The 13,901-nt window shown below is 41.7% G+C and overlaps 1 protein-coding gene across 11 annotated transcripts in view; it reads right to left on the minus strand.

The window, feature by feature from the left end:
- The window catches only part of FAT3 (FAT atypical cadherin 3), a 399,047-nt gene that overhangs the window by 15,326 nt on the left and 369,820 nt on the right, over positions 1 to 13,901 (minus strand). For all 11 annotated transcript variants that reach the window (XM_031066002.1, XM_031066001.1, XM_031066003.1 and 8 more), the window contains 3 exons: positions 12,177 to 12,645; positions 2,823 to 2,976; positions 659 to 1,314 (listed from right to left, as the gene is read on the minus strand). In XM_031066002.1, coding sequence (XP_030921862.1) covers positions 659 to 1,314; positions 2,823 to 2,976; positions 12,177 to 12,645 — 1,279 coding nt within the window. The remainder of the gene's footprint in view (positions 1 to 658; positions 1,315 to 2,822; positions 2,977 to 12,176; positions 12,646 to 13,901) is intronic.

Raw genomic sequence — 13,901 nt, forward strand, 5'->3', positions numbered from 1 at the left:
TGTGAAATTGGCTTCATCTCCAGTTGAGGAATGGAGGGAGCACTGTGTTATCAGGTGAGGAACCATCACAGCACAAATAGGGTAACCATGGGGATTGAAAATTCCATGATGACTCTGATACTGAAAGCAGAGGGGAATGCAATGGCCTGAGAAGGTGATCCTATACATCAAGCCATACGTGACTTTCTGCTTCAGTTCACAGACACTGAAAGTAGAGAATATTAGTTCATTTCTCCCTGATGCAAAACAGGATTGCTTCTTGAAGAAGGTTAAATATTTTTAACTCCCTTGGGAAACAAACAGCCTGAACCTAACAGAATTTATATTTAAGAATTCTGCCCCAAATTGTTTTTTTCCAATAGAAAGATGATTGCATTATATCACTGAAAAATGCTCAGAGCACCTACTCATATATGCTTTCTCAACAAGTGAAATAAATGCTTTTAGTCATACTCCATGCATTGAAGGAAAGGCATTGTATGCCTGGTTTAATTATAACCTTTCAAAATTAAACCAAATCACTTCTTGGAGAGATTTACCAATTCACATGTATTAGGCTGGAGCACTAAGAGTACCTGTGCCACTGTACCTGCTGCACCCTGAGGGCAACCCTCACTGCTGGCAGGGAAGAACGAGACTGGCATGCAGTGCTACTTACTTTCTGTCCCAGCATCCCACGTGCTCTTCCTGATGGAGTCACAGTCCGAGCGACAGGGAGACACAGCAGGCAGGTTTGGAGCTACACTGCACACCACCACCCCCCTCCTGGCTGTCAGTATTCGAGGGGACTCCGGATGAAACGTTGTCATCTCCTGGTGCTCCACACCAAGCCCATCCACTATCTTGTCCAGGTTATTCCGTGAGTCACTCTGGAAGCATGGGGTATAGGCCATTGGCCTCACTGGCACCTGTGGAGGCCCAACCTCCTGGTAGATATTCCTGCTGTCTCCACTGCTCCTGATGTTCTTGAATTGGATGCCATTGCTCTTGTTGAGCAGGGCTGCAGTAGCTGGATCCTGTACAAGCGTGATGTTGTTGCGGGAATAGTTCTTCCTGAAAACTTTCTTGCGAAAAATGATGAAAAGAACGATTAACACAAATATGACAAACAGGACCACAGCTATTCCTATCAGCTCCTCCTTGCCAACGTAGGAATGCCCAGCTTGTATATTGGGAACCACCACAGGGCGCAGACCACAGTATTGACCCACATAGCCAGGGGTGCAGTTACACAGAAATGAACCAAAGATGTTGACACAGGAGCCACCATTTTCACATTCTTCTCTTTCACACTCGTCGATGTCTTCTTCACACCTTAAAAGAAGAAAAGGAGAGTCTGGAATCTTGAGAACATCTAAGAGTCAGTCCAGCTTGTGCATGATTCCTTATCTTGTCAAAGTGGTGCCATTAGTTAACACCTTGTGGTACTTTGTAAATTATCATATTATTATCATATTATTTAATGGCATTTAATTTTTTCTACAGCTATTCCACGGGTTTTTTAAAGACAAATACAATGGAAATATCAAGAAGGAAATAAGAGTTTAAAGCATCTGATAGATATCAAGAAGGAAATAATGCATCTGATAGGAAAAGGCACCTTGACCCTAATGAGGCTTACTGAATGTAATAGAGAATCTGCTTTTTTATACTATTTTTGGACTACCCCATGGGTTTCAATACAAAATAATAGAGGGGATTCAAGGAGAATATAGTTGAGAAAAACTATAGTAAAAACATCAGCATATTTCTTTAAGAGAGGGGAGGGGAGGGGAGGGAGAGAAGAGAAGAGAAGAGAAGAGAAGAGAAGAGAAGAGAAGAGAAGAGAAGAGAAGAGAAGAGAAGAGAAGAGAAGAGAAGAGAAGAGAAGAGAAGAGAAGAGAAGAGAAGAGAAGAGAAGAGAAGAGAAGAGAAGAGAAGAGAAGAGAAGAGAAGAGAAGAGAAGAGAAGAGAAGAGAAGAGAAGAGAAGAGAAGAGAAGAGAAGAGAAGAGAAGAGAAGAGAAGAGAAGAGAAGAGAAGAGAAGAGAAGAGAAGAGAAGAGAAGAGAAGAGAAGAGAAGAGAAGAGAAGAGAAGAGAAGAGAAGAGAAGAGAAGAGAAGAGAAGAGAAGAGAAGAGAAGAGAAGAGAAGAGAAGAGAAGAGAAGAGAAGAGAAGAGAAGAGAAGAGAAGAGAAGAGAAGAGAAGAGAAGAGGATATACTGACTATGTAAAATTGTTTAGGTTGGGAGATAAAGTAGACAGATATTAGAGTCGAGGGCAAAAAAGAACAGGAACCATAAAGAGAGAGGAGAATTGGAAAGAATAAGAGATAGCAAAATGCAGAGGAAAAAGTACAAACAGTAGACAAACCAGATAAGGGAAAAGCATGTTGATGGGCTGGTCAGGATTTTCTGTGCCTACACCAAGTTTATGATCAAGGCAGGGATTTAAGAAAATGACTGCAATAAATTAGTCTTTTATGTCAGGGCAAAGGTGACTAAATAATTGATCCATTTTCAAAACAAATATTACACAGCAGCTTCCACAGGTTTTACAAGATTGTTCAAAAAGCTGGCAACAGACAGGTGTATCTCAGAGAAAACTATCTCGAGATAACATCCTGAATCAACAGCTTAGGAGGGTAAGTTCAGAAAAAATATTTCTGAGCATGCAAGTCTCAGGGATTTCTCAGCTGTCATTAGCTCTGACTTGGAATAAGTGCTAAGGTTGTGGTTATTTTTTGTGAGGTGAATCATAGCTTCTGGGTACAAAATGCCTGATCAAAAAGCCCACCATCACTGAGTCAAAAAGCTCCCATTGCCCACCTGGGGAGGGACACTTACGTTACTCCTGTCAGGCCATTTTTGCAGTTGCAGATGAAAGCATTGCCGATGGGATCACATGAGCCTCCATTCCGGCAAGGATTTGGGAAGCAGGCTGTGATCTCTGACTCACAATTCCTTCCTGTAAACTGGGAGAGGCAATTGCAATGGTACCCTGGGAGGTGAGGGACAGAGAGACGGAAATTAGACTCCTACCACTGAGTCTGTCTAAAAGTGACAGAACCCATTTGTCTGCTTTACACTGAAAAATAAATTGTACTGTGGGGGCAAGGGGCTGTTCACACTCATTCTGGTCTGTCCATGGTCCACACTAATGCTAGTCAAGAGTTTGTCTATCTGAGATGCCCAGGCAATCAGAGCTCATGTCTAAAACCACAGGCTGCAGCCCAGACCATCCTAATCATCATGATTCAGGTAAGAATAAATGTCATTTGTGAACACCTTTCAAGAAGGGTATTTCAGGAAATACATTCTAGATCAAGGATGTATTTCCCAACTTTTTCAAAATGTTTGCTGATAGAGGCAATCTACTCTCCTTTTGGGGCTTCACCGATGTACAAATACATCAGCTGAGAGCTTTTCCATCTCTGCCCTTTAAAAGAACAACACAATGGGGATGTGACAGTAATAAAACACCAGTTTTATAAAGTGCATCATCAAGGCAGAAACTATAAACTTCAAAATAGCAGCTGACCTGGGCAATACCAGCCCTAATCAGAGCTGATTATGTTCAGTACTAGTGTGCTATCAAATTCTGATTAATCACTCACATCAATTCATCAGGCGTAACAACATTCATGTGGAGGGGGACTCTGTTGGGGATTGAAGTCCCATTTCTATGTTTTTTGCCAACAGAGGGGCAACACCAGAATTTTAAAAAAAAAGAGGTTTTAAACACATCAGTTCACCCTGCCAAGTATCAAATGACAAATCTATTTTTTCTTTTTCTCTGCTTGTGAGTTCATATGGCACAGTGGCCATTAATAAAAGCTTTATTTAAGGTCACAAAGAAATCCAGTGAGGCAGTGCATCTCCTAAAGTTTGGAACTGGATATGGAAATCTGATGGCTTTTTTGCTTGAAAAGAGCATGGAACATGTAGGCTGTGAAAGCCATGAGATGGCTAAGACAGTCCCTGGAAGTGGAAGACTCCTTAGTTAGAGCTGTTGAGCCAGCAAAATTTTTCTGGATATTTGTAAAAAAACTTTGGCTGATCTTTTAAGAAGTTCCTTATACAATCCAAATGTCCTAAACAGATGTGTAGGCAAGGTTCAAGCTCCAGTTAGGGTTCACATGAATATAGCACATTAAGCAACTAAAACAAGGAACCTTCCTGCCATTAATACAGTTGCAGTTAGAGGTGAAATGGTTGAGTGCAACTCAATTCAGTGTCAAAATTATTGGCAATCAAGCTGATGTAGTGGAAATATCATCTCTCAGTGGTGAGCCTTTTAAATGTATTTTTAAAAACTTTCTATATCTGTACATCTGGAAAAAACCCCAAATACTTATTTTAAAAGTTATTCTTTCTGCAAATATGGCAGGAATTTCCAGCACAGTTACAAGGGAAAGAATTTCATGGAAACAATATGGAAGACCCAGCGGAGGCATAAGAAAAAAGCAATTCTGCATCAAGACTCTCACATCTTTTATGTCCTATACGGTTCAATTTGCCTTGTTCAGCTACTCTAATTGAATTCTTTCATGAGGACAGGCTTTTGAGAATAAACTTGGAACCAGACTTGCTGGCATACTCAGTCAAGAATCCAATACTATTTAACTAAAGATAAATGAAATAGATACTCAAATATCATGTTGTTTTGTTGTCCTGCTACAAGAAGGGAGACAGACACACTGACCTCTCCAAGGTTACAGACTTAAGAAGAGAAATTATTCAACTTCTGGGCTTCCCAAAAAGCATGTTTAGTAAGCATCAGCAAGATGGGCTTATTTCTTTTTGTGCCTGAAAAATATCTCACTCAGACAATGTGAACATCTTTCTGGACCTATAGTGATCTGTGTCTGAAGAACTACAAACCTGTGACTGTAGGTAGAATTCACAGCATGAATAAATAAGGCTGTTTCAGCACTTCCTTTTTATGACTGAACAGTGACATCTATAGTTCAAAAATTTACACTAATGTTTTATATGTTTTTTACAAGTCTCAATGAGTTGAAGCAAAAGGAGAATGTTCAATTCAAATATAAACCATTTTATTTAAAATTAGTTTTGTTGCCTTATGTAATAGCAGGATATATATGTTATTCTATTTCTTATCAGATATTTTAAAAACGTCCATAACTCTAAAGTGATGTTAAAAGCCAAGTTTCTGCTGCTTTTTAACTGAGTTCTCAGGTGCCAATCATTTGTAAGACAAAGCCCTTGAATCACTTTCTTTTCATGTCTTTTGTTTATTTCAGCTAAGCTCTAAGTTCTGTAATATATTCTGCTTACATTTGTTCATTATAGAAAACTTGAGGAGTATTGATTTGATTAAAAAAAAATTTACCACAACTATAAAAGAAACATGGATTTATGCATTTTACACTAAGAAGAGATGAAACGGAATGCACCAGATGGGTCAGAGCCCCGTTCAGCAGTGTATGAACAGGACCAAAATAAAAATCTGCGTCTGAAAGCCTACACTTTTCACACAATTTGATTTAATGATAGTGGAACACACATTAGATATTAGAAGACTGCAATATTCACTATAGATTCTAAGTCTAAGGATTGAAGATAGAAATCACGAAGGCACTAAAACAAGACAGTATTAAATCATCATATTTATCACTGGTGTTTCCTCTCCTTGGATTGACTGCCATACACCTGCCAAGTCTGATCCACTGGCAAAAGACACAGAACTTTTCTGTGACACACATGCTCAGAGCTGCAGAGCATTCACCCAGGAGGTCTCCAACACAGCAAAGCATATGTCAAAATTCATGGAGTAGGGAAGAGGAGAGCTGATATGATGGCTCAGTAGACAGCATATAGCACTCAGCCAGAAGACCTGCCAGACCTTTAATCCTTCTCCAAACCTCCCAGCAGAGGCTGTAATTTTGCTGGCTACTGCATATTTTAGCCACATGGCTGTGGACAAAGGCAGATTGTGAAGAAAACCCCTCTGGCTGGGAGCGCATCTTGGGTCCAATAAAGGATTTTTATTATACTTTTAATTTAATATCATGCTAATGTACCATCCATTTCTTCCCTCTGGTTTAGAACAAGAATAACAAGCAAACTTCTCACATTCAAGGATGAGAAAAGGCTTAGTGTCCAGTCCTCTCTCTCTTTTAAACAATGTAGGGCTTGATCCCGTTCACAATAAAAGCACTGAAGTTTTGGAAATTCATCAGCATTTAAGATCATACAGTCCATCTGAGCTTCCTCCACAAGGAATGAATATTTAATTCCTAGAAATGTTGATCTGCATTCTTCAAGGCAGCAAATTTTGTGATGCCACCACAGTATTTCTTCAGAGGGAATCAGTGGAAAAAGGAAGCTCTGGAAAACACCTCTGAAAAGCTTCTAGGGTGGGACCACAACATCCTCAGCATGTGCCACAGCAGCATGTACCTAACAGCTGACCTAAGAGCAACAACAAGCTATGAACCACAATACTGCCTTTTTGGGCTGTATCTATACTAACAAGTCCTGCAGAGCAGCAGCAGTGGCTCTGTGGAGCCAAACAGCTGGTGCTGAGGAGCCTCACTGTGCGCAGCTCAGGGCTTTGGGACCAGCTGTCTTCCAGTTCAGCCTGCTCCCGCCCTCCCAGACCTTGCCTCTCCACAGTGGGAAGGGAAGCCCAGGGAGAGATGATGATCAGAAGATTCACATCAAATATCATTCATGACCTGAAACATTATGTAGACATAGGTCTACACATTGTCTTCGGCTTACTGGTTGTTTTATAAGGCTTCTCTCATGCTCCTTCATGAATCTGAATCCCCTCTACATCTCACCTGCTCCCTGTGACTCAAACAGCTGCTCTTACTGCTCTCTTGGCATGTCCCTACCTAGAGGAAAAGGTGTTTTTCACCCCAGACCTCACTGAAGAGCAACATGCAGTGAGACAGCACACTACACAGGCTCCCTGCCTACACCTGTGTTTGCCTGGCACTTAAGAAGCAGAGGCAGCAGCACAAGGCAGGCACGGTGCCATCAGCAGATGGGGTGTTGTTATGTAGTGAACATCTCTGCTGGTAGCATTCCCAGCCTGAGCATCTGAATGTCTGTCTATCCCAAGGTTTACTTGGCTTTATTAAAGAGGATGCTCTGAACTGCTGCCAATTTTTTTTTTTTTGAACATGTGTATGATCCTGTTCCTATCTATCCCATGAAAGACCGGCTGGCTTTTATCTGTTAATGTACTTTGGCTTTTCCATTTGTCTCTCTGTGTAGTTTCTCTCCCTGCTGTGCAGTTAGACCTGACAAACTCGATGTCCAGAAATTGCCCTGCCCTTGACATTGACCACACAGTGTTACACACCAAGTTAACTGGTAAAAACTACTGAAGGTGAAGAGGACCTCTCCCAGCATTTGTATTTTGGTAGATCTATAGTCAAACCAGGCCACCTTCAAGTAGTGTGTGTTCAGCCATCCACAGTCCTGCCACCCCAGATTTAACTCATCTGTCTTCAAAGAGATCATTGCCTCTTGCCACTTGTTGGTATGAAAATGAACCTCAGTCTTTGCTGAACCAGTGCTATGAGAAGATAGGCATGCACGTGCTTTTAAAGTGAGAATTCAAGAACAGATGCCTATAATCACTACATATTAAAAACATTAAACACCCCTAGAATTTCTAAAAAAGCTTTAAAAAAATAATTGAAGTGCATTTGGTATACTCACATCACAGTATGCAGGGTTGTTTACGTGTGTGAAAAAGCAAGATCAAGAACATTAATAAGACCAGATCAGTTCTGTGGTATTATTACACTAATTTTTCCCTTATTTCTTTTTTATGAACTACCTGATCCTCCATACCAGCCATGAGTAATTAATGTTGCCAACAGCATTTAAAGCATGTGTTAAACCCACCACCCAAGTGCCATGCTGCATTTTCTCCTCCCTTTGGATTTTAGCTTTGTTCATAAAAAAAAAAAAAAAGAAAAAAGAATAGAAGAAAAGTGAAAAGTGGGGAAAGCAAAATGACTTTATGTCCCCACACTCTGCCCACAGTCCTTGACTCAGTAAATATTTCCACTCAAATGCTTCATGTTCAAATAAAATCGCCTACTCATATAAGCCATTTACTTTAATCACAGCCAGATGTATACAGGACTGATCAAATTAAAAGGAAGTAACTATACTTATAATTGTAGGCTTTATAAGCATGAGATTTCTCTCTGTGGTTGAAAACCTTGGTGCAGTCTGCATGTGATTACAGTAAAGCTTTCTATTGCTGAGATTGCTCATACTGTTACTCATGCAGATAAACATACATTTACTATTGGCAGCCCTGCAAGTGCCACACTATTATTAAGGTTGTGTGACATTTCCCATTTTAAGACCTCATATTCAGCAGCTTATAGCTTAACCACACTTTAAACACTTGGTTGAATTTTCTTGGGAAATTTCAGTTCAACGACCCAAGCTGTTTCTGAAGTCATGATGTTCATCAGGTTTCAAAATGCTAACTTTCTTTAGAAATAGATTTACTGACCCATACTTATGGATAAGGACTGAAAAATCTGGAAGAATGTGGCCTATACTTCAGGGCTGTGGTTTCCAATGTCTCCCAAGAAAATTGTCCTGAGTATGTCTCTTTCTGCTATGAATCTCCTGAGCTGTCAGATCCAGTGAGTGCTCATCCCCTTCTGCCAACCCCTATTTAAGCATGCACTGGATCTCCCCACGGGGTCTCTGGACACACAGTCCCCCCTCCTGTACCACTGACATCACTTGGCTAACACAGTTGCCTGAGAGCAAGCAGAGGTTCATGCCATGGTTACTTTCTGCTGGCTCAGAAATCAGAGTTTGAAAGCAGAGAGGCTTTTATGTACTCTTGGAGTTCCCATCTGAGCTGTCTATGCTCTCTCATGCAGGCTGAGATCCCCATTCTGCTCTGTTCCATATACAGAGAGGTCAGGCAGAAGGAGCCAGTGCGGGTCAGCTTAGCCCTGTGCCAGCCCTGCTTTGGGGCAACATCTGTGTGGTCAGTCCTGAGCTCTGTGCAGCCCAGGCACAGCCCTGCCCTGCGCCAGGAGATGGGAATGTATCCATCCAAACCCTAACAGCAGCAGCATGGACACACTCCTAGTGCATACAGAGCACTTCCCCAAACAGGGCCATGGTATATCCCTATTCCCATACCCACAGGATGAAGTGAAAGGCAATTGAGGCAGCTTTTTAATAATGGTGAGCAGGGCAGTAGGCATTTCTACTGAAAGGAAGATCTCAGGAACAGAGACAGAATAGAGAATTTTAGATTCTCTATAACAGGAACACTGTTATAGAGGTTTGTGTCGTAGATGCTCAATTTATGCAAATTATATGTAAATTAGACATGGCCTCTTTGACTTCTGGCATGTAGCCAGCAACTCTTTCATGTTATAATGTTCGGTAACCTTTGCTTGACTGTTTTATTCTTAAGTTAGCTACAAATCTCAGCTTTCTTTTCCTCTCTCCTAATTTTCTTGGTAAAGCACAGTGGGTTGTCCGTAACTACAAGAATGCTAACAGTATATGAAATCTGCTTTGTAAAATTTGAACTAGAGGGTTGATTTATTAAAAAAAAATCTTAAAATACTCTCTGTTTAGGAAAAGGAACATTATTTTCCAAAAACCAGAAAAGGAGGATAATATCATAGAAAATATTAGTCAAGAGATCCTGCTGCTACTGAATGCTCTGTGACTGGGAAAAGGACCTTTTCATGGTATATTTTTGCATTCTTCCCCTCACCAAAAAAGAAAAAAGCTGCCATTTTCATTCTTAAGAAAATTCTTAAAAAAATGAAGTATTTTTTTTTCTTTTTTAAATGGAAGTCAGCTGCTAACATCTATGTCAGCAAGTGCAATGGTTGATGGTTCTTAAAAGTACATTGCAATTTATGGCTCTGCAACTAGCACTTGCAATGCTGATGGACTCTTGTGCTATTAGAATTTAATTATGTGGCCTTTCAGCACATGGAGGACACTAACAACAGAATTACTTTGCCTAGTGGAAGCAAAAATGCCCATGCCTTCTCCTTAAGGGCTGGGCTGTAGAACCACCGACATCCAGTCAGGGCCCATTGCACTGGAATTATGGCTTTATAACAATCCTTTATTTACACACACTGCTGAGACAGTAAAAACAGCAAACAGATTTTTTGACGGCAGGCAGCCAAAACATCCCTGCAGGGCACATGCCCCTCGCCGAGGCAGGAACATAGGCAAGTTAAATCAGTTCTGTGCCTGCTTTCCAGCAGCAAATTTTGTTGATGTGAAAATGGTATTTGCCATTCCAGTAATAAGATGGGTCCAAACTTCAGGGCTGCTTGTTTCTCCCTTACCCCGTGTCTCCCCTCAGTTTGAGTTGGCACACACATGGTGCTGGGAAAAAAGAATTACTGTAAGGAGTTCTGTTAGAAAGGTTTCAATTTACTCATCATGAGATTGCTGAGCAATACTGTAAATAGACTCAAATAAAATCAATAGAAGGAACTGTTCTCATGCTTCCTAGGATGTGAGGCGAATGGTTAACCTCATTTATGAAGTAGGGACTCTGAATCAAAGCTGTCATACAGATGTTCCCATACATACTACGGCCATATTTCCTAGGAATTTCAATAATCATGCTTAGCAATTCTTCCAGTGGCTGCAGCATCCTTTTGTCTCAGAATTATTTTCTTTTGCCCTCTTGTGCAACCCTCCTTTTCTCTCCTTCCCTTGCTAAATAAAGACCCTTAAGGAGAAACATACAAGCAGCAACATTTCTCCTCATGCCCCACAACACATCCCGGATTGCCAGGGCTGTGCTTCATTCCTTCTAACTGTCCTCCCATTTCTTTCCATCAACAGCACAGCTGATAGCATCCCTGATGCATCATTTGTATAGCACGGGAGAAGAGGTGGCTGAATCAAAACCAAAGACCCAGAGGGGATGCTAGCTGAGACATCCCAGCATGGACAAATCCACAATTTCAGGACTTACTTTATAGGAGTGGGGCTATCCAACTGAGAAATTTACCACAGTTTTGCTCAGATCTCACCACATGTCGGTCTTGAACTCATCTGAAGTTTAGGCCTAAAAACCCCGTGTGGTGGAGGGGACTCATAAAGGAAATATGAGAGTTGGGCTTAAACAAATGAAAAACAGAAATAATAACTATGGTTGCAAGGGAATTGCATGGACACATTAAAGCAGAAAGCCTTGGGACAGTGGTTAAATGCTCCATAAAATAAGAGTTTAGGTGGGAACTTCCCAAGAGAACCATGACCAAAACTCACTGACAGTAAGTGGATGGAAAGCTCTGAACTTGCAGAAAACCTCTCTGTTGAGCAACCTTTTTTTCAGAGGAAGTTTTATTCTGCCAGAAAAGGTGTGCAATGCTGCATGCTAATACAGTATGGGGAATTAGACGGAAACTCCTACACTGCAGAAAGAGAACTGCCTGAGAGGCAATGGTATACATGTGTGCCATTTGCTTTTCTCCTGCTAACATGCTGACTGTTCTGGTAACTGGTGCACTGCAGTAAGTCACTGGTATCAAATGACACAAACCACCACATAACCACTGGATAGGAAACTCCACCACAAGCACAGTCTAAATCAATGCCCTATAAAATTTGGGTAATATTATTTAGACCTTAGAGCACTCAGGCCTCCGAGAAAGCTGTAAAATACAGTTCAGGGGGGTTTATAATGGGCCCAACTTGCTATTTTCCATGCAGACATGTAATGAAATTACTCAGTTCCAAAAGGACGAAGGTGTTTGTGGACAGCTCAGTAATTACTTGTGACAGCTTTGGAAACAGAGTAAGGCAACACTGCTGTTACGTCTGTGATGGACATTTCAAATCACCATCTCTGTGTATAGCCCTCAATGCTGTAAGGATGCTGAAAATGGATTCTGAAAAATCCAGCTGAACATTACAGTAATTGTAATTCTATTGGTTTCTATAGAAATAGGATTATACTAACAGCCAATAAATCAATTTCCTCCTGGAACACTAATGCAATAAGAAGGGGCACCATTTCACTGTTATTTATAGAGCAAACAGCTTTTACCCAATTTGCAATACCTATCAGAGTTTTATAGAGTTCATGAGATTTTTCAAGCATGTTGCTGCATAAAACCATCTCTGGCAATAAATTACAGAGGAAAACGGGGAGGGGGAAGCCCATAAAGTAATGAAAGCATTTACCACCAGATGGCACGGCAGTACAGGTGCCGCCGTTCTGGCAGGGGTGTCTCTCACAGGCATCGGGATACAGGACGCAGCCCAGCTTCAGTTCCGTCAGGCCGACCACTTCTGCGAAGCTGCTGCGCTTGTTCTGGAGGGGCAGCTCGTTGTTGTTTAGGACCACTGAGTCCAGGCAGCCCTGGAAGCCACTCAGGACCTGTGTGGTCCTCTTGTCAGTCAGGCTGCGGACGTTATCCACTTGGACCTGGGCGCCGAAGTAGACGGAGCTATCCGTGCTGAGCGTCTGGAAGTAGAGGGGGGCCTTGCGACGCTCCACATAGCTGTCGTCCAGGGACAGGCTGGTGAAATTGCGGTTCAGCTCCAGGAAGACTGAATGCCAGCTTCCATCATTAACAGCCCTTCCAGAAATTCCCAGGATTCCTGGGCCACTTCCGCAATCCAACTGGAACCAGAGTTTGCCATCGACGATCTGCAGGAGGGAAACAGAAATCAAACTGCTTCAGGTGCTCAGCTGTCTCGTAACACGGTCTCACAGAGAATACGGAAGCACAGACAACTTCTGGAGTCTCTGCACACTGTTAAAGCTGCTCTCCTACATGACACTAAAACAGCAAAAAGCTGCGCTTTTATCATGAACCAAAAAAATATAAGGTGGAAAATATCAGCTTACTTTGAATTTGCCTGAAGTCAATTACTGCAGGAAAACTAAAAATACAGAAAATAATATGGGTGCAGAACATGGGTGAAAACTGGGATAATTATATGTTTTTTACTGAACAGGATAGGGACTCGAGGACCCTTGTTCTGCTCTTGGCTCTGCTGTCGAACAGCTGTGTCTCTCTCAGCAAGTCTGAGAGCTGTGATTCTGCTCCCACTGGCTGATGCTTTCAAAAGGACGGTGAGAGCACAGGATCACCTCTTCGTGTTTGAGAGGCTTATGGCAAAGCCAATGGCCACACTTTCAGCTGGTGATGTTAGGTACTCTGCTCATGCAGACATCCTGTGCTTCTGTAACTTTAAGGAGCACCTCAACAAGGTGAGAATTTTCCCTTAAGCATCATAAGTTTACTATCAATAATTACAACAGTAAGATATTAGTTGACCAAAAGTCAGTTATTTCCCAAAGATGCAACACAACCTGCTCTGTGTATACGTCACAGATGACATAAGATGGGTCTTGCTTTTCTTTTTTTCCTAATATTTATGCTGGGCTCCTGGATTTAGAGAGTTTGTAAGGGGATTTCTCCCTCTCCCTCCTGTCCCTCACCCATCCCAACTCCTTGTAAAAAGAAAATCTGTGCTACCCCATCTCTGCTGGGACAGGCAAAGTGCAGAGCAAGGGAACGGACATGAAGTGCTGCTTTCCTGATTAGCAGTTTACCCCAAGATTTTAGGTTTCTCTAAAAGATGGCATATAAGTTTAAAATGGCTGACAAGGTTGCAAATAATTTCTTATGACACATTAATTAGATTCAAGTTCTCTGGAAGCCCTTCCAAGTACTTTGCCTTTATGTCATGCCCTAGGAAGTATTTATTTCTGCAAACCCCATTTCAAGACAGTTCTGTCCCATTATTTATCCCCCTGAAAAGTTTAGGTGCTGTGTCATTTTTCATCCTCCCAGGCAGCTCACACGGTCCTCTCACTGGTGTATCTGTTACAGAGACTGACTGCTCCCCCCAGTAAGAGCAGAGTTTCCACAGCTGTCAATGCAAGAACCCCATAGA

Source organism: Geospiza fortis, unplaced genomic scaffold (assembly GCF_000277835.1).
Source record: "Geospiza fortis unplaced genomic scaffold, GeoFor_1.0 scaffold16, whole genome shotgun sequence".
NCBI classification, from domain to species: Eukaryota; Metazoa; Chordata; class Aves; order Passeriformes; family Thraupidae; genus Geospiza; species Geospiza fortis.